Source organism: Polyodon spathula, chromosome 18 (genome assembly GCF_017654505.1).
Source record: "Polyodon spathula isolate WHYD16114869_AA chromosome 18, ASM1765450v1, whole genome shotgun sequence".
NCBI classification, from domain to species: Eukaryota; Metazoa; Chordata; class Actinopteri; order Acipenseriformes; family Polyodontidae; genus Polyodon; species Polyodon spathula.
This window is the reverse complement of record NC_054551.1, coordinates 11,604,017-11,625,823: the sequence shown is the minus strand read 5'-3', so window position 1 is coordinate 11,625,823 and position 21,807 is coordinate 11,604,017. Positions and strand designations below refer to the sequence as shown.

The following is a 21,807-nucleotide window of genomic DNA, read 5'->3' as shown; positions in this document are numbered from 1 at the left end:
AGCCTATGTTTATTTAATGGAAGGAGGTGGGTTTGCATAACATTAATCGATAGTTTCTATTTATTTATTTTTTAGGGTTTTTTTTTCTCTCGGTGTGTGATTAGGTTGATTTAAGCGCGCTGTATAGAGAACATCTTTCAAACCTGTTCTCTGTCAGTACACTGCGGCCCGCGCGTGCGCAGTGAGGGGCAGTGACGCCAGGGCTGTATGCTGGTGTTGATAGCGGAGAGGCTGTTGGACGGAGACAGAGTTACAAAGTATTTGGGCAATTAACCAAAACAAGGAGAACATACAATTGTGTTTATAAAATGAAGAACATGAAATAAGACAACCGGATGCGGATTGAAGGTACTGGACACACGGATTAATTTACTAAATTAATTGGAATAAAACAGGTGGATGAGTCGAGGATGGGACAGTTTGGGGGGGGGGAAGAAGCTGATCTGGATGCGTCTAAGTAAATAATGTATGACCGTAGCGTAGATTTTGATGAAACCGGAAGGGTTTGCAGTGCCAATGTGAAAAGTTGGTCTAACAATGAACGTGAAAGGTCTGTTACTTGGTTTGGTCCTCAGGCGCGAGTGATGCTGTTGTCTGCGATGCATATGACAGTATTATCTTCTGGGTGTAGTGGGGAAACATATACACTGATTTATTTAGTACAATAAAGCATTGCATGACCATGGCGTAACTTGTATGCTTTACTGTTAAATTTCATGGATGATCTTGCGACGCTGCACTGGAAGACAAGCAGTCCCACACACTGTTAAAAATAAAGAAAACTCTGCAATGACTTGTATAGGGATGGAGAATTAGGGAAATATACGGACATATCCGACATTTAATATGGGATCGGTTTTGATGTATAGCAAGCGATGCTAGGCAACGGGTATGAGTGGATATACATACAATATTATTAAATATTTATACCGCACCAAAATTCAACGCATAACATGTTCAGCATATTTATAGTGCAATTAACCAAGCAGCGGTAGAATGAAGGAATTGGCTGTGTTGAAAAAGCTTGCAGTATACAACGAGCATGCAATTTGAGAACGGTGAAAAAACTACAGGGGATGTTATAATTAAGGGATAGTCTAAACATGAGGGATGTATGTAACACATTTAGCCCAATATGGTATATTGAAGCCTATGGTGGCATGATGTGCTTGCTTTGCAGGCAATCAGCAAGTTGAAATTTAACCTGGGGGGGGGGGGGAGCTGACAGAAACCTGTGAGCTCAATTGGGGACAGTCCTAAAGCGAGCACACAAGGCAGTTTGTGTGTGTTTTAAAGGAAGGAGGAGTGATCTGCATTATAACCATGTTTATATGAACATGTGGCAGGCATGCAAACAGACAGGAGATGGGAATGCAATGTATTGTATTCGGTATGCCCATGACACAGGTGCCAATGTCTCATAACAATACAGCTTCGACAGGGAGGTTGACTTTATAAAACCTGTATTAAAACAACAAAGAATGGGCCACTGAAAAATAAGCAAGTCAAAGTTTGTCATGGTTTAGGATGTTTTGTTTACAGTACATACTGGACATCATTTTCAATTTATTGATTAATTATCATCCTTGGATTTTTTTGCTTACAAATCAGAAATTGCTATAAATAAAATTGAGCATGTCCTATTATCAAGCCCAGGTTGGCATTCAGACTGGGAATTGGAGCAGAACATGGGGGACATTCTCAAGGAGAGCCCAGAGTCTGGGCTGGACTTTATCCAAGGAGAGAAAGAGCTGGTATCCCTCAAGTTTGGGGAAATACTCCAGGACAATGCCTTGAATTTAGAAGACTCCAGGTACCCTAGCGTGGACCAGATCTTTTTCTGGGATAAAGGGCCAGACTGTCCTGTATTGCAATGGGAGATACATTCCAAACAGGATCTGGATATTAACCACGCTGGCCAAATGGGGCTCATCAGTTTCCATGACAATAGCTCTGTGTTCAGTAGTGACACTCCTTCGCTGCAAAGTGAAATCTCCACCCTGGATTGTCTTGGACTTGTCCCTGAATCCAGCCCTGCAATCCCAAGTAGATATCTCCCAGCACAGTGGGATCAGTCTGCTAGATATCAACACAGAGCTGTCGTTTATATCACAAGATGGGGGCTTTACATTTTCATCGCACAAGGAAACATTGTTATTTGAAACGACAGACAAATGTTTATTTCAAGAGCCGGTGATAGATCTACTTGGATTGAGTAACAAAATCCAGGGCTCATCCAGCTCTCCGTCACGTCCTTTGACTTCAGTCCTGGAGCCCTTCCAGGATAGCCCAGTCCACACCTGGGCAATGGAGCCCACATCACATGAGCAAAACCAAACCAGCTCCTATCATTACAGCTTCCCCTGTCTGCTAGATCCTCTGCTACACCACACTGAACAAGTGGATTCAAGACCTGTTGAACAGGAAGCTCCCAAGCCTGTTGACTTGGGACAGGATGTCTTCCTGCCACCCCACCAAGAAGACTGGGTGCAGGGGGACTCCAACAGGAATGCTGGACTCCAGCCCCAGGCTCTAGAAACTGCTTTATCCTCAGAAAACCAAAGTGCTGAATTGTCTTCAAGTCAGGAGTTATCATATTGTGATCAAATGCATGACCAACAAGATTGTGAAGAGAATGTATTACAGGGTTTAGCACACTGCGAGCCAGGTTTGGACCAGAATTGGACCAAATCCCAAGAAAAAGTGCAGGAAATTTTCAATTGGAATTTATCTCACGACCAGCTGCATGAAGAGCAAGGTTTGTGTCTGAATGCAGTGCGTGGAAAAATAGTTTTTGACCTGAGGTTATCCCAGAATATATTGCTTGAAACTACTGTTTTGGACCAAAATTCTGTCCTGGATGTAATGCATGAAAAGGATGCTTCGGACCCAGATATGTCACAGGATGTAGTCTGTTGCGACCAACCCATTTTGTACCAGTACCTTCTAGATGTTTCAGAACAGGAATCGTCCCCAAGTTTGTGGCAGACTAATGCGTGGCCTGTGGAGTGTGTGTCTCCCCTGCCGGGTCAGTTGCTGGCCGAGGGGGCGTTGACTTCAGGGGACAGCCTGGCTCTGGGAGAGGAGGCAGTGGAGCTCTCCCCCCTGAGAGCTGTGTTTGACGCTCTGGACCAGGACCATGATGGCTTTGTTCGCATCGAGGAATTTGTACAGTTCGCCACTGTCTATGGGGTAGAACAGGTATGCTTTTGTATTTATTATTATTATTATTATTATTATTATTATTATTATTACTCCACTTTGGATACCTGTCCAAATTCTGAGAGTAACATAATTAATTTCTGGAATACTGTGGTGTTAATTTGTTTAAATGTTTTGGCAAGTTAAACATTTGGTTTAACTGTAGATCAAATCCATATCAAGGCATACACACCTAGAGGTCTGCAGTGTTGAAAGAGTTACACACTGTGGCTGGCTTTTTTTTTGCTGTACAGTCATTACCTTTTGTTTAGTGTGTTTCAGGGCTCGGGGTCTTTTAAGAAACAATTTGGGTAGGATGGAAATCCAAGTATTCTGTAGGTGTGGTGTGGCGAGTTTCCTGTGAAACGCATTTTTGGCAGTGTTGAAGGTGGTTGGCAATTTCCTGTAATTGCAGCCAAACAACGTTGGATGTTGGCAGCCCTGTTTGCTTACATAGCAAACTAATTTGTTGCTTTAGACATGGAGTTATATTTTCACATGATAGTGGGGGAACAAAACTACTATCATGGTCTACAATGTGTACATACATGGTGTGTTGTATAAGGTTATTCAGTTTGTACTAGCCATATTTGATGTGTGTTTCTGTACAATGCGTGAACAAGATTGTGATGCAAATTTAATAGCCTAACTGTATACTTGGAAAAATAAACCTAGTTAGTGTATTGTAAAATGAGTAGCATTGCATTTCAAATTAGTCTCATGATCTGTCTGTCTAAGACATCATTAGCTAGCTGTTGGTTGCTGTCCAAGCTGCAAGGCTCACATTATCTGCAGCTGATGATTTTAAATGGCTAAACGAGCGTAGTTCTGGAATCCAGGACTGGGAGCTGCTCATTTCTAACCCTGCTCATTGTACAGGCACCAGTTTCTCAGCCGTACTGTACAGTTCATTGGGATACAAGCAGTAATAGCGCAGAGCGCTACACGATCATGGCATGATTAAGAGCTGTGTCAGGTGTTTGTTCAAGAATACCCTGTCATACTCTGTACACATGTTCAGTCTCCTTGAGTTGGTTAAGGGAAGTCAAGGTTGGACTGACTCAAGTTAGGCTTTATCCAGTCTTACCTGGCAGATTGTTTAACTAAACAAACATTGTTGTGACTTTGAAGCTGTTTGTTCAGAAGAGTATAATGAAGGGTGTGTGTGCCACAGATTCGCATGCAGCATTTAGGGTTTTCTTTTTATTTTATTTTTTTATTTTGGAATGAGAAAAAAAAAAAAAAAAAAAAAAAGTATGAACTTGCCAATTGCACAAGGGCTTCTGTTTCCCTTCCCTCTGCATTGACGAAATATAACTGCCCTTGCAGTTGTGGAGCCTTCTACATGTGGTAAATTATGTTTTTTCGGTATTGCTGTTTTGAGTTAACCTGTTTTTATCTGAGATGCAAACAGTGTTAGTTGTTAAATCCATAATGTAGCTCTAGAGCTATGTTTTTTTTTAATAATCTTGTAAATGCATCTTTGTATTACAGACTTCATGCATATGCAATGAAAATTCTGTTTTGCAAAACAAATAAAAAGAATACGAAACTTAATATATAAGAATACCATATATATACAGTTCCAGCTTCTACATTTGTTTTTTAAAAAAAAAAAAAAAAAAAAAAAAAAAGGTAAATGTACCTCTTTTTGACAGTAAGAAAACACCCATCAAAGCGCAGTTGATTGCATGGATACCAAAATCTGACTCTGTGCCACTTAAAGTGAATTCAATATTACATGGGTCAACTTTTGGTATGTGTACAATATTCTAACGATGTGCCACTTTCTAACATAACAGCGGCTCTGTAGTCCAGTTCATGGCTTGCATGAAAGTGAAAACCACCACCCATGAACTTGACTTTTAAGCTTATCTATAAACTTCAGGTAAAGTCAAACAGTATTCCAATTCCAAAAGAAAATAAGTGACAGACAAGTTGAAAAAGGCATTCAAATAGACTAATGTAGCTAGAAAAAATGAATCAATTTTTTTTGTATTTCTTGTATGCCTTTTTCCTTAGGGATATCAGACTTCTAGGTAAATATATTATATGTTGTGCATCAAAAGAAATGTTTCGCTTATATTTGAGCATCAAAAGAAACGTATCGCTTATATTTGGATGAAATTCACCTAGATGTGATTGAAAAAGCCCAGTTTTAGAGCAGGTAGAGTGACTTTTTTATAGTGCTGATTAACAATTGACATCACGAAGATGCTGCAAAATGATCTGTCGATCTTGGGCAGGTGTTGTGGCTCTTGGTCTCCCAGTTCGTGGCCTGTCATTGACTGTGTCTGGTTGTACCGTCTCGCCAGGTTTGAAATTGCTGGCTGTGAGCATCCAAGATGGCGAGCCACAGTACGCTGCCCTAGTCCAGCCTCCAGCATGCCGACTGCATGAAGGAGCTGCTCTCTTTACAGACGTGGCATTGTTTTTTTTCTCTGATTTTCTTTATTGCTTTTATTCAAGCTTGCAATTCAACAGCTGAAGTCACTCCATAGCAAGTGTCCAATCAGCTGTATCACTAATTAGGTGATTAAGTGCATATGCTTCAGTCATAGTCACTCAAGCGTGTCATGGTCAAGGATGAATTATCAAGTGATTAAAAATAATTGTGTTAATAGTGAAGTTTTTTTTTTGATGCTCAAAGAAAATATTGTGTGTGTAATATATAGTTAGCCAATAGGTGATGCTACTTCATGCATGAACCTGAAATTTAAATGCAGCAATCTAGTAAAGTTACAAGAAACAATTACTAGATTTGAACAGAAGTGATATTGGTTATTTATTGGACATGCATAATCTGTTAACATGAAGATTGTCAAATATTATTATCTCATCTATTTTTATATAGTGCCTTTCATAGTGGACCACCATCACAAAGCACTTTACAAGATACTAGACTAGGGTGTGAGAGTCACTTGCAACAATGCCTCACCCGTAAGACGGCGCACAAGGAGGTTAAGTGACTTGCTCGGGGTCACACAGCGGCTGAGCTGGGATTTGAATCTGGGGACCTCCTGCTTACAAGCCAGTTTCTTTAACTACTGGACCACACAGCCTTGTATATAAATGTATTCAAATTGACTCTTTTTGTTTTAAGAACATAAGAACATAAGAAAGTTTACAAACGAGAGGAGGCCATTCGGCCCATCTTGCTCGTTTGGTTGTTAGTAGCTTATTGATCCCAAAATCTCATCAAGCAGCTTCTTGAAGGATCCCAGGGTGTCAGCTTCAACAACATTACTGGGGAGTTGATTCCAGACCCTCACAATTCTCTGTGTAAAAAAGTGTCTCCTATTTTCTGTTCTGAATGCCCCTTTTTCTAAACTCCATTTGTGACCCCTGGTCCTTGTTTCTTTTTTCAGGCTGAAAAAGTCCCTTGCGTCCACACTGTCAATACCTTTTAGAATTTTGAATGCTTGAATTAGGTCGCCACGTAGTCTTCTTTGTTCAAGACTGAACAGATTCAATTCTTTTAGCCTGTCTGCATATGACATGCCTTTTAAGCCCGGAATAATTCTGGTCGCTCTTCTTTGCACTCTTTCTAGAGCAGCAATATCTTTTTTATAGCGAGGTGACCAGAACTGCACACAATATTCAAGATGAGGTCTTACAAGTGCATTGTACAGTTTTAACATTACTTCCCTTGATTTAAATTCAACACTTTTCACAATGTATCCGAGTATCTTGTTAGCCTTTTTTATAGCTTCCCCACATTGCCTAGATGAAGACATTTCTGAGTCAACAAAAACTCCTAGGTCTTTTTCATAGATTCCTTCTCCAATTTCAATATCTCCCATATGATATTTATAATGTACATTTTTATTTCCTGCGTGCAGTACCTTACACTTTTCTCTATTAAATGTCATTTGCCATGTGTCTGCCCAGTTCTGAATCTTGTCTAGATCATTTTGAATGACCTTTGCTGCTGCAACAGTGTTTGCCACTCCTCCTACTTTTGTGTCGTCTGCAAATTTAACAAGTTTGCTTACTATACCAGAATCTAAATCATTAATGTAGATTAGGAATAGCAGAGGACCTAATACTGATCCCTGTGGTACACCGCTGGTTACCACACTCCATTCTGAGGTTTTTCCTCTAATCAGTACTTTCTGTTTTCTACATGTTAACCACTCCCTAATCCATGTACATGTGTTTCCTTGAATCCCAACTGCGTTCAGTTTGAGAATTAATCTTTTGTGCGGGACTTTGTCAAAAGCTTTCTGGAAATCTAAATAAACCATGTCATATGCTTTGCAATTATCCATTATCGATGTTGCATCCTCAAAAAAATCAAGCAAGTTAGTTAGGCACGATCTCCCTTTCCTAAAACCATGTTGACTGTCTCCCAGTACTCTGTTACCATATAGGTAATTTTCCATTTTGGATCTTATTATAGTTTCCATAAGTTTGCATATAATAGAAGTCAGGCTTACTGGTCTGTAGTTACCTGGTTCAGTTTTGTTTCCCTTTTTGTGGATCGGTATTACGTTTGCAATTTTCCAGTCTGTCGGTACCACCCCTGTGTCAAGAGACTGCTGCATGATCTTGGTTAGCGGTTTGTAAATTACTTCTTTCATTTCTTTGAGTACTACTGGGAGGATCTCATCCGGCCCAGGGGATTTGTTTATTTTAAGAGCTCCTAGTCCCTTTAACACTTCTGCCTCAGTTATGCTAAAGTTATTTAAAACTGGATAGGAACTGGATGACATGTGGGGCATGTTGTCAGTATCTTCCTTTGTAAAAACTTGTGAAAAGTAATCATTTAACATATTTGCTATTTTTTTTTCTTCCTCTACGATTTTGCCATTTGTATCTCTTAAACATTTAATCTCCTCTTTGAATGTTCTCTTGCTGTTGTAATATTGGAAAAACATTTTGGAATTGGTTTTAGCTCCCTTAGCAATGTTCATTTCTATTTCTCTCTTGGCCTTTCTAACTTCCTTTTTGACTTGCATTTGCAGTTCTGTGTACTCTTTCTGTGTACTTTCTTTTTGGTCCTTTTTTAATGCTCTGTAAAGTGCCTTTTTTCGCTGAATATTTTTTTTAATTGATCTATTAAACCATTTTGGCAATTTAGTTTTACATTTAGATTTGTCTACTTTAGGGATATAATTGTTTTGCGCCTCTAGTACTACGTTTTTGAAGAACAACCATCCTTCTTCTGTGGGTGTTTTCTCTATTTTACTCCAATCTACTTCTGTTAGTCTCTGTTTCATGCCTTCATAGTTTGCTTTTCTAAAATTGTAAACCTTAGCTTTAGTCTTTACTTTTGAGGATTTAAAAAACACTTCAAATGAGACCATGTTGTGGTCTGAGTTTGCCAGTGGTTCTCTGACCTCTGTTTTAGTTATTCTATCTTCGTTATTTGAAAAGACTAAATCAAGGCATGCCTCCCCTCTAGTGGGTGCCTTCACAAATTGTGTTAGGAAGCAGTCATTTGTCATTTCCACCATTTCTATTTCGTCCTTCGCGCTACCCACCGGGTTTTCCCATTTTATTTGGGGGAAGTTGAAATCCCCCATTAGTATGGCTTCTCCTTTGCTACACACATTTCTAATGTCATTGTATAACAGATTATTGTGCTCACCGTCTGAATCTGGCGGTCTATAGCATGCTCCTATTATTATGCCTTTTGAATTTTTGTCTGTTATTCTGACCCATATTGATTCGGTTTTATTTTCTTTGTCCAGGTTTAACACCTGGGCTTCAAGACTGTTTCTTATGTATAGCGCTACCCCTCCTCCTCGTCTGTCCTGCCTGTCTTTCCTATACAGTGTATACCCACAAATATTATATTCGTCCCCATCACTCTCAGATAACCACGTTTCTGTAACACCTATCACATCATAGTTACCTGTTTTGACTGTAGCCTATTGTCTGCTTTACTGTGCTTGTTTTAATTTTGAATATGGTGGGTGGCTGTTGACATTTAAGCAGCACTGCACACTGGAGAAGGTGATGATGTAGGAAGGTGTGGTTGTTTTTTTTTTCCTGGTTTAGGGGTCTGTTGCCATGGTAGTATTAGAATATATATTGTATAGTCTTTAGGCATCATAGTAGTCTGTCTATTTTCTTTTGTTCTTCTATAATGTGCATTATCTAGTTTTATATTTTGTAAAACCACAAACCTTAGGTCATTTTACCATTTGTGGCCATGTCCCTTTTCTCTTACTATTTTAAATTGCATGTGTGCCTAATAATCATAAATTAGACAATTAATAATTTAGCCTATTTGACACTTTTTTTCAAGATTCGGTTACAGTGGTTTAATTTCATATGTACAACAAATCAAAACTACAGAAGCAGTGTTTGTGTGATACTTTGATATGCATTGTAACCGAAGAGTGTTAAAAACTAGGGAGGGGGTGGGGAGCACCTTGGGACACAACACACATGCAAAATAAAATAACTCCCTCTCTATAATGCACATATAGTGATGCAAAAATGTAACTTTCCATAAATTAACCATGCATAAAGCACACTGTAATCAACACTATGTAAAAAAAGATAACATTGCGGTCAGGAGTTCAGTTCGAAGTGGCAGACAAGCAAACTTCGCAAGGAGAGCGAGTCGGGTGAGGGGAAGAGGGAATGGGCTCGCCCCAGGTTCAGCTGCCAGAAGAGGGCTGAATTACTAGTATAGGGAATTGGGGGACATGCTGTAGGAGCGGTATAACAGAGCCTTATAGAGAGGGAGCACTATTTTAATGATCTAGGCATACACATAATTTACTAAGTGATTATCCTACTTCATATCAGCATGCCATTGGCTAAAAATAATGCTTACATAATACCAAAATTGAAGTACCAGATTCTGCCGAGTCAATGATCGCCCCACCCCAACTTCTAGCTGTTCTGAATTTCTGGCTCTTAATAAAAATAATGCCTGAGGGGAAATATGGCTGCTCACTTGAATGGAAAGAACTGCCTAGAATTAGTTGCTCTGTGCATTTAGCGTTTAGTTCTCTTCGGTTCAGATGATAGACTCCACAGTCTTGATTCCACTTTCCTGTTGCACTACAATTCTTATATTTGTTTTGACACTGCAAGAGCTGGTAACTCAGGCACCACTTTTCTAAATATAGCAACTTTTATGTTAGCATTTTTGTACAAATGTGGTTTTGTACTGGACGCTGCAGCGTTACTATTTTTATGAAACAATTTTGAAATGACAAAACAGTGGGCATTCTGCAGCAGCTTTGAATTGTATTTCACAAGTCGTTAAATATGTTAACTGCACTAATTAATTCATTATCGTGACTGTGTGCTGTGCTCTACTTTTGAATTTTAAGCACACAATTGTAAGCTAATCTATCTACCTAGTGTTAAATACTCCCTCTGCAATAATGCCTGTGATTCTGCCTGAGGCGAAATTTATTATGTTATTATTATTATTATTATTATATTAGTAGTAATAGTAAAAAGAAATGTTAAATAAAACAAGTAGCTATGGTGATGTCACCAGTAAATTATGCAAATTAGTACCAAAGAACCTTTCTTTGGTAATGTGTTCCTAACTTTTGAAGGTCAAAATGTACCCTTCGTTGCAGCCCTAATTTAATCCCATCCCCCGGCGTTGACCTGGCAGAATCTGGTAATGTTTAAAAAAAAAATAAATAAATAAATGTTAGTCCTTGGCTTTAATGATTCAATAAGTAGCTCTTTTTTTTTATTAACGGGTGTAAAGTACAGTATAGATAAAGCCCAACTTCTGTAATTTCCAAACTGCAATTAAAGGTCTCATAATATACAGATAATGAATCAAACTGTCTGTATTGGACATCTATTAAATGTTTACATTAAATAACACATCTTGTTAAATACGGTACATGCTTCCCATTCCTGGCATTCATTCTGTTACATGAAGACTTATAAATCATGTAGTACAGAGTAGACAGTAAATCATTGGATGTCATTGACTAAAAGTCTACAAAGCACTTGGTGAGCAAGCTGCAATGGCTCATTGGGATTTACTAGTCCTACTGCTGCTTGTGCAAGGCATACTGTCTTGTAGTCAACACAGCCCGAGGCTTGCAGCTGGGCCACTCTCTGCAGGTAGATGGATACATGCTTGTATTGCAGGTAGTTAGTGTCAACACGGTCCCTCTGCTGGTCATGTAGCTCAGTCTTTTATTAATTGCAAAGTGTTTTGTTTACTTTGGTAAAACTTTTTTCCTTCAATTTACACTGGAATTTTTATTCCCCCCCCCCCCCCCAAAAAAAAAAACGCTTTGGTTGACTGACTGGTATGTCAGTTGTCATTGCAGAAACACATATGGGGTAAAATGAAGAACAGTGTCGTTCTCCATTGGTAGCAAATTGTAGTGTCACGGCAGTATACAACATAGGGTGCTCTACTCCATTGACCTGCTGGGACAAGACTGCCCCCAGACCAACATCCAGTGTGGAGGAGGAATTCTTTATCAAAATCTGGTGTGATTAGGGCAGAGTCTTGGCATTTGCAGTCCATTTATTCAGCTCTTGTCAGGCACGTCGGGTCCAATTTATTTTCACATGCGCAGTTTTATTTTACACAATTTACACAACAGTTTTAAAAGTCATTGAATCGCAAAAGGACACTCAGTACTGTATCTGCAGCCAAGCCCCACCCCTTCTTCGCTGTATTTCACATACCTCTTTATAGACGTGCATACTGATAAATCCTTCCTGATCACTCATTTTATCAAGATGAACCTCGCTGTTCCCAGTCTGTCGAAGCTCGTCGACCCGAGGCATGGGATAAGCATTGAACTTGGCAATAGTGTTCACCTTGCGGAAATCAACACAGAAGCGGTTGGTGCCGTCCTTTTTGACGACTATTGCAATCGGACTGCATCACTCGCTCCTAGAAGGCACAAGCTTGAGCATCGCTTGTACCTCTTTGCGAACGCCACCTCGTCGACTTTCCAGGATCCGGTAGGGTCACTCTCTAAATGTGACACCTGGGAGGGGATAGAGACCATGTCATATTCAATGAGATTAATTCTGCTGGGCACGTCAGAAAAAATATCCTTGAATTCCTCAATAAACTGCGCAGATCTCCCTGATGATCTGGGAGTAACTGTTCCCCCACAGAAAGTTCTGTATGCTAGGGGCCTCCTATACAGGATCCAAAATCATCCTCTACTTTGCCTGGGGCTATAAATAAGGCATCCCTTGCCTGCCAGGGCTTCAGTATATTGATATGGTAAATTTCCCATTCACGGCAGTGATCGGGCTGCCAAATTTCACGATTGACTTTCCCTATAGCCCAAATTACCTCATGTGGCCCCTGACATTTAGCATGTAGCTTGTCTTCCGACGTAGGAAGAAGCAGCATTACCTCGTCTCCTGGTCGAAAGGTCCGAATCAGTGCATTTTGGTTGTAATGCTGCTGCTGTTGCTGGTGCTGAGCCGATTTTAGATTTTCCTGGGCCAAACGACCGACCAAGTCCGTTCGATCTCGGAGCAGGAGCACATGCTGCACTACATTTTTGGATGAGATTTTGTGCTTCTTCCACCCCTCTTCAGCAGGTTGAGGATGTCACGAGGATGTTGGCCATACAAGAGCTCAAAGGGGGAGAACCTTGTTGAACTCTGTGGCACACCTCTCACTGCAAAAAGGAGGTAGGGAAGGAACGCTGCCCAATGTTTCTGCTCTTGGTTCACATAGTCTCAGCATCTACTTTGATGTATGGTTAAAACATTCCACCAAACCATAAGTCTCTGGATGATACAGGTGTCTAGAAGGGACTTGTTTAATATACACCTGCTATAGCACTCGAGACAAAGTTAGTCCCGTGATCGGTCAGTATCTCTTTGGCGATCCCTACTCTCAACGTAATCTGCATTAGTTATTTAGCTACTATTACTACTAATGTCCAGAAAGTAGCAAAGGGCCCACTATGTCCATGGCAGTGCACTCAAAGGGATTGGAAATGACTGGCAGTGGGACCAAAGGGGCGAGGTGCTGGCATGTGGCTACATATATTTGGACACTTCTTTATGAAGCCCTGCCCAGTAAAATCGAGCCAATATGCATTCCCCTCATCTTGTTGGTTCCCAAGTGTCCTGCAAAGGGAATGTCATGTGCCAGCCTCGTGCCAACGCGACTGGAAACCATCAATTGTGTTACAGGCTGTCCTGTGCCTGGAGAAGGGTTTATCCTATACAGTAATTGCCCCTTGATAATGAAGTGTGGATATACTAGCACCCCAGCGCCTTCAATGTCCTTGCATTCAGTAGACCGGACCTGCCCCCAAGCGTGCACCATATGGGGTTCATTTTTCTGGTCCCACACTAGGTCCGCGCTTGAGCCCCACATGTTCGCTATATTGAGTTGGGCTGGAGTAACATCTGCCCTGGAGGGCCCAGTAATCCCGCGCCCTCTGTCACGCAGCGTACCAGCTCCCTTTTTCAGTGGTGTTTTTCTCACCAGTCCCCAGCCTCGTTTCAGAGATGCACCTTCCCATTTTTTGATCCGTCTCTTTCTTTGTTTTCCTAGGATGAAAAAGGGAAAAAAACAGGTCAGCTTGTAGGGGAAAAATCTCACCAATCGTTTCCCGTTTTGTCTGCCACGGTTACGCGTGCGGTTGGGACTGCCTTTTGGATTAATTGCAGATTACTGTGGCCAGTGACGGCCCAGAATTACTGGGTGCGGCAGCATTTCCACCACCCCCATTGTGAGGTGGTGCATTGTCTGACCTATCGACACGTATGCTTTTAGGGTGGTATGTCGGCATGTCTCCATGGATACAGGAGATCGCCACCTTGCCATGTGGCTGCCATGACATACAGCCTAAGAGAGCTGATCCAATTAAGGCCTATGCACAGCCTGGGTCCACTAAAGCCTGGGTACTCACATTAGCAACTACCACATCAGTAATACAAGGCCTCTCCTGTCCATTTTAGTTTTCTTACCAGCTTCAGATGCCAAATTGCACGTCGCCACGTTGGACTCCATTGCCGAGGGGCACCCCTGGGCAATGTGTCCAGGTTCATGGCACCTAAAATAGACAATCTGGGCAGAGGGCACTGGGGTTAGCTGTCTGTCCCGCTGCTGATAAGGCAGAAGGTCAGGGGAGAGTAAATCTACACTAGCTGGGGGCCAACTGCTGCTTCCATGGTAAGGAGGTGGGCCGGCCCATTGGAGGAGGAGGTGTTGGTGGTAATGCGGACGCTGCTCTGTGTCACGCACTCCATTAAATTTGTTGCTTAGGCTTATTTAAATGTATAACTGCTCGCATGTTAAACAGTAATCCCACATTAAATATGCAGGCGGCTTTGCAGATTGATATTTTAAGATTGCTTATTTGTGGACAAACTGTATCAAGTAGTCCAAGGGTTTCAACAAGTGTGTAAAAAAAAAAAAAAAAAAAAAAATTCTATAAACCTGAAAGACGAGGTTAAACTCAGGTGGTGGTGGTGACTGCTGTTCATGGTTCTGTTCTGGCTGCATTAAAATCCACAACTAGAAGATAGTAAAATGTTGAGTGCAAAGGGTCTTTAAATATTGTACGGTATGGGAGTACACATCTACATTACATTAGTAATGAATGTAAGACATGGGGCTCTTCAGTTGATCTAAGTAGCAATGTATCTTTAATGGTCTGTTTGTGCCACTAACAATATGAAAATAAGGAAGATATTTTAATGATTTACAAGGTGGTACTTAGATCTGTCACTGATTAGATCAGTTGAATATACCACGTTCATTCAAGGACAGCATTAAGCACAACACTGCATTGTGTAATTGTGTCCATCTTGTCACAGTGATATTACTGCATTGTGTAGCAGAGGGCTTGGTATTTGTGTAGGTGCTCATTCCTGCTTGTTGGGTGTTCTTGAAAAAAGGATAAACTGCCAAACACATCAACCGCTATCCAATTTTTTTCTGGGTCGATAAACCTGACATAACTGTGTTCCATACTTCTAGACTGTCATCCACAGTTGGCAGTGTTATCATGGTGTGTTATTGTAATACAGAAAATACACCCGCTCTGTCTGTACATGTACAAGTTACATTGTGTTGTTTATAGTAGCACTAGAAATAAACTTGGTAAATGTAGATGAACATTTCAACGGGAAGTCTGTGTCCTTGGATAATGTCTAAAAGTACTTGGTTTCTCCTGAATGAGTATTGTGGATAAAGACCTTTTCCTGTGAACTTCTGTCTTCAAATACAACAGCAAGGCAAAGAATCGCAGGGTTGTGGACAAACGGACAGCTGCAATAGATGCCTGCCCAGGAGTGGTTGACCCTGTGGGATTCCTGATAGTTTACTGTTCAGTCAGTTACTCTTTGTAATCCCCTTTCTTTTGAGTGCTGCCCGGAGAGGTAAGGGGGGGCCCTGACTACAGTAGGCAGAGGTAGTGGCAGAAGTAGCACCATTATGCATTCCCCTGACTCTGGGAGACTGGCTGCAGCCACCACACTATTCACACACACACACACGTACTCGGTAGAATGTGCTGCCTGTTTGCACTTAGCTTATTAGCTCAAAGAACAAGTAGTTCAGATTTCATTGTAATTGCTTTTTGTAGATTGCTTATTTTGCTAATTTGTTGAATGGGCATACTGTAGGCAAGCTCCAAGGCTTTAGTAAATGCAGATTTGGATTTGAAAACACCACACTATTGGAGCAACAAACCCTAGAACTACTCTGAACAATAACAAACATTATATGATAGTATGGGGAATGTGAAGAAGCAATGAAAACGACTACTTACTCTAAGTTTGGTGCTGTAGCCACATTTATGTTTTGGAGATGATAGTCAGGGTGGAGGTTGTGCAGTTGCTTTTCAGAATACAAGGACACAAAGGTACTGCATACTATTGGGTACTGTGGCAAAGTGCCCCGCCCCTAGGCGCTATTTATTTGTGTTGTATGTTGCGTGTAGTGGGTTAATGTTGGTGAATAGTCATTGGTACATGGGATATAAATGGGTCTGTGTAACACGAGTGGTTTAAAATGTATATTTGTATTTAGGCACAAGGAATTGCACTTTTATTAGTTCATGTGCACTTGTACAGAGACTCCAATTGAATGAATGATTAGCAATCAAGTCCAACTGGTTGTAAGAAGGTCCTAGGATGTGTTGAATGAGCTACAGGTAAATTTACCACTGCTGTTTTATAAAGCGTCTGGCCTTGATTGAGAGAGGAGCTGTCAGTATGTCCTAACTGGTGCAAAATCGAACCCTTCCTTTTTAAGCATTTAACACACGATTTGGGCAACACAGCTAGGACTGGCCATCTTCCTGTGGAAGCAGAACAAAGGATTGCTTAGGTGGAGGAACCGACAACTCCACATCTTGATTACACCTTAGAAGTAGAGGTCTACTTATTTTGCCTTATTTACGTATTTTTCACGGGTAGGTTGCGGAATAAAAGTAGGATTTCGCGGACCTGTTTAAAAATTAAATAAACCTAAGTAGACAGTATTTCAGAACACTATAAACCCTAAAAATAGTGGTGCTTGCTTCCTTACTAAAAGAGATTGCTGTCATTTGTTAAAGGCAAGTATGCAGCATTCCCTTGCAGTTGACTTGCCCATAAATACGTTCTGCATCCACTGAATTGGTGTTAAGGCAAAGCTTTGACAAGTTATACAGATATGGAAATCAATTAGAAACAGCACCAAAACTCTGTTACCCAAGGGCATCTGGCATGCTTTAATAAAGGCAATATATGCAGCACGTTTGTTGTTATTTGTCCCATCCAATAATTTATTTTATTAGCAGTTAAAACAAAGAAAACATGGCTATTCGGGTCTAAAATTCCAACTGCGTAAAATGTAAGCAGCAGGTTCAGGAGAGGTGGCTGGGCTAGATCGTTTTAGTACTGATTTAACTTGCAGACAGGAAGACTTTTTTTTGTCTGGGCTGACTTTACAATTTAGTTTCTGAAAGCTGTTTATTTTACGTTCTGTTCAGCAGCCTCTGTAGTAGCAGTTTGTTTAATGTGTGATTCTGAAGCTAAATAGCGGTCGATCGCATTTTCTCAGAGACATTAAGATATGCGAAACAATTGCTTCCGTCTGCAGTATCTTTGGGAAATATCTTGACACGATCAATCACTGAAGTACATTTTGCTTTTTTTGCTTTGTCTTCCATTTCTACTATTTTACCTCCAATGCTGAAAAATAGATTAACAACATAACAATGCAGCAAACTTTGTCCCACCCCTCTACTGCGCAGTACAGGTCACACAAAAGCAGTACAGACTCTGATAGGCTGATTAAAATGTTGTTGTCATTTGAATAGTAAACAAGAACTTACTGCTTTGGATCATTTTTTTTTTTTTTTGTAAATGTTATTTGTGGACGTTTTGTTTTTTGCATGCGTACAATGCACACAGGACGGAATAAAAAAAGGCTATCTACAGAAGGAAGAAACGTAGTTTGCGTTGAGTAGTTAATTTAAACAAGGTTTCTATTTTTTTAGTCTCCGTACATGTTTGTATGCATTGGCCCCTCAAAGAGGTGAATTTAGCGGTGACCCCTCAATTTCACAATATCCGCGCAATCGCGATTTAGGTAGACCCCTACTTTAAGTAAATTAATACAGAATTTTGAATTTAAAGAATCTGCTATAAAGATGGCAGTTTCCCCAATAGGAGTTGTGACTAATGTGTTAATGCATATTTCACAACACGGATTTGAAGCACCACTTGGCCTCCTGTAAAGGGTTTGTTCACTGTACACTGCTCCAAACAATTCAGGGCTATTAAAAGAAATGTATGTAAGTATTCTTATACAGGTACTCCAAGACACTGCTTTCCAGTATATATAATCAAAGGCCTGTGAGTGGGTATATGTGGTGATCACACACTATGAACATGTCCCCCCCCCCCCCCCCCCCCCCCCCCCCCACCCCCCCTCATCAGTACGACCTACCGAAAACCGATTGACGGTGAGTCGGACAGTGGAGTGGACTACGCAATGTGTTATTAGGCATTGTTTCAGTACAAGACTTGTGGATTTTTAATGCTTAATAAATTAGTCTGTGAATATCACTTAACTGAAGCAGTGTACAAAAGCAGAATGGAGCACAAAGTTAGTGCTGGAATAAAATAAAAACTAACCCTAATACTTTTACACTGTTTGCCATGTCCAAGGCAATCAGCAAGTGCAGGTTTTCTCTTTTTTTTTCTTTATGATCATTCAGATGGGGACCTGCAGTGTGCTGATTTATGTCTGTAGGTCCATCAGCCTGTCGCACACTACTTTATGCACATAACTGCAGTCGCCAATCTTTTGTTATACGTTCCCAGCTTCAATAGAGTGTTTGAATCAATTGTGCTTTGCTGTGATTTTACAAACCTGTATGTGCTGCTGCTGTTTCAGATTGCCACAAACTGCGCTGTTGCTAATTTTGGCTCCACTAAGCTAGCAGATCTCCTTGTGGTCCCCCACCCCACAGCATTTCTGTAACAGCATTACAGCTTGCTTCATTGACAGAGTTCTTCATTAATACAGTAGTAATCCATGTGTTACACAGTTGTATATTTTGATGCAGAAAGAAATGTGTTTTCCTCCTGATTTGGCCCCCACACCATCTAGTTTCTCCCGCACTCTCCTTACAGCAGCTCTGGAATGTGTACATAACATGCTCTTGTAATGTAGTTTATTAAAACAAGCTCATAGTTGTAAACTGACAAGGAATTGTCAGGGCAGGCAAGGTTTAAGTGCCTGGCTTCTCCCAACTCCTACTGCAGAAGGCTTCATGCCGGGAAGTGGCAGTGTGACAGCACTGGATATAGATGAGGATTTAGTGCTCAGTGTTTTGAAGTGTATTATTTAACCTGGAGAACTAAGAATGGGGTGTTTAGACTGGTGCTGTTTTAAAGACAGTGATGGAAATGCTTATTGGGCACTAGGACCCTGTTTGCGGTTTAGGCCGGCCCAGGGCCACTTTATCTCTTGTGTGAACGGTCAAAAAATGAAAAGATGGCCCTGGGCAGGGTGAAATTTTTAAACCAGCTTTTTTGATGCGGCCTAAAGTAGGCAATGCAGGCCTATCTGTATGTATGACCCCGATGCAGGCCCTGGGCCGGCCTTATTGCGTCATGCAGTGACGTATCGCAAACCACTCCCCTAGTAGTTCCAGCTTGTAACAGAGCTACGGTTGCTAAGCATAACTGTAGTAATCAAACAATGTTGGTTTTAACAGATGGCAGCTGGGACGATGCAGAAATTAACCCTTAGCGGTCCATTTATTTAACGCTTGTCAGGTGCGTTGGGTCCAATTTTTATTTTTACAAGCGCTGTTTAAATTTTTTTTTCTTGAGTAACAAAGGCAGCGAATCGCAAAAGGACACTCAGTACTGTATCTCCAGCCAAGCACCACCCCTTGTTCGCTGTATTTTTCACATGCCTCTTTATAGACGTGCATACTGATAAATCCTCTCCTGATCACTTGTTTTATCACCAAACTCCTCAATAATGCGATCCAAGTCATTATTTCATTACTAGAACATCTCAAAAAGCTTTGCAAATATCTGTGATATTTGTTGAGTTCTGGATGCAGAAGCAGCTACCTTCTTACGTCTGTGTTATCTCTGTGGTGCAAGGGGCTATCGGATACGCCCTTTTGAGAGGAGCTAAGAGAAAAACCTGAGAGCTCTCGGAAATACTGAGCAGCAGGCCAGAGAAATCCACCATGGATCTTGGATTCTATGAGACCTACGGCGATCTCCAGCCCAGAAAATAGCAATGGGGAATGCACTGAACACACAGACACTTTTGACGATGATGGGTCAGTCATGAATGGTAAGTATTTCTTCATCGTACAGCTTTTATTAAAATGATAAAACTAAATATATATATATATATATATATATATATATATATATATATAATATATATATATATATTAGATAGATCCAAGTGTGAATTCACACCTTAGGCCCCTAAGACCCAAACTCTGATTATATATAATTAGGTGTAGTGAATGGAAATTTGAGGTGGCCCAGAGACGGCCCAAGGCCAGCTCAGTAAGTGTGAACGGGTTCTAGGCAATGACAGTGCTGGAAGTTTGAGACTAGAGTACTGTACTGCTAATTAAGCGTTGTAGATGTGATGGTAGGTTGAAATAAGATTTAAATTAACTATTTATCTTTTGACTTGTGGTTTCAGCAGAAGAGGTGGCCTGTGTATTTTTTACACTGCTGACAAGCATGCAAATGAACTTGGCGCTTTTTAACTGAGAATTTTCCAAACACGGCAGGGCGGACTTGGTTTTGGAGATGGAATATGTTTTTTGTATACAGCACTGGGTGTGTTTACCCATGAGCTCTGATCTCTGTGTGACGCATCTTAGTTTGGGAATGTGCTATGGTTATTGACACACCGTTGCTGAAAGAAGTATAAGTTGTCTTGTTAGAACATTGTATAATGCAAATAATGCCATGAGAGATGTAGGTGGGTACCTTTTATGTTAAAAAGCATTCGCAGTATGCTTTAAAAAGCTTTTTCTATGCTCAGTAGATCTCCTCGCAGCTCTCAACACCGCCTGTACAAAGAGGTGGGACCGGAGTGGTTGCTGGCAGACTTGGATGGTGCAGCAGGCCTCCTGTCTTCAACTAGGTTAAAATGGGACAGCTTGGGTCACAGGGCTTAAATTGGCAACAAAAAGGGCCGACATGGCCTTAAGTTCTCTAAATCTGTAGAGAGCAAGGCCACTAAACTTAAGTCATGGCCCTGTTGTGTAATTTTTCTTAGGACTTGTATATAAAGCTAATTATTGTCCACAGAAAGAAAGTTAAACAAACTATTTATTTACAGTACACCCTTGCTAATGCCATTCATTTATAACAATCCTGGCCTCTGAACCCCCCCAAAAAAAAAAAAAATTATAATATTGTAACTAACGTATGTGAGGTCAGTGAAGTGCAGGAACAGTTGGACTAGGGTATCGCATTGGTCGAACAGCCTATGGGCGACGGGCATGGAACACAGGAGCTGCTGGTGATTGGCTGTGGAGTAGGATGAGGTAGGAATAACTGGGGCTAAAGACCAGTGCATACATGAAATGAACAGGTACATGTAATTCTACCTTTTACTGACAGTTAACTTATTCCAACAGTTTGTCGTTCATTTTGATTGTCCTTTAGAACATAAGAAAGTTTACAAACGAGAGGAGGCCATTCAGCCCATCTTGCTCGTTTGGTTGTTAGTAGCTTATTGATCCCAGAATCTCATCAAGCAGCTTCTTGAAGGATCCTAGGGTGTCAGCTTCAACAACATTACTGGGGAGTTGATTCCAGACCCTCACGATTCTCTGTGTGAAAAAGTGCCTCCTATTTTCTGTTCTGAATGCCCCTTTGTCTAATCTCCATTTGTGACCCCTGGTCCTTGTTTCTTTTTTCAGGCTGAAAAAGTCCCTTGGGTCGACACTGTCAATACCTTTTAGAATTTTGAATGCTTGAATTAGGTCGCCACGTAGTCTTCGTTGTTCAAGACTGAACATATTCAATTCTTTTAGCCTGTCTGCATATGATATGCCTTTTAAGCCCGGAATAATTCTGGTTGCTCTTCTTTGCACTCTTTCTAGAGCAGCAATATCTTTTTTATAGCGAGGTGACCAGAACTGCACACAATATTCAAGATGAGGTCTTACT

General features: G+C 40.8%; 1 protein-coding gene across 4 annotated transcripts in view; it reads left to right on the top strand.

The window, feature by feature from the left end:
- The first annotated feature begins 204 nt into the window (after window positions 1-204).
- The window catches only part of LOC121294179 (rab11 family-interacting protein 3-like), a 92,571-nt gene continuing 70,968 nt past the window's right edge, over window positions 205-21,807 (top strand). For 2 of the 4 annotated variants that reach the window (XM_041217793.1, XM_041217794.1), the window contains exon 1: window positions 1,528-3,201. In XM_041217793.1, the coding sequence (XP_041073727.1) occupies window positions 1,942-3,201 (1,260 nt within the window). In that variant the 5' untranslated portion in view covers window positions 1,528-1,941. Of the gene's footprint in view, window positions 349-1,527; window positions 3,202-21,807 lie in introns of those variants that run through there. The other 2 variants (XM_041217797.1, XM_041217795.1) reach the window with 2 other exon arrangements.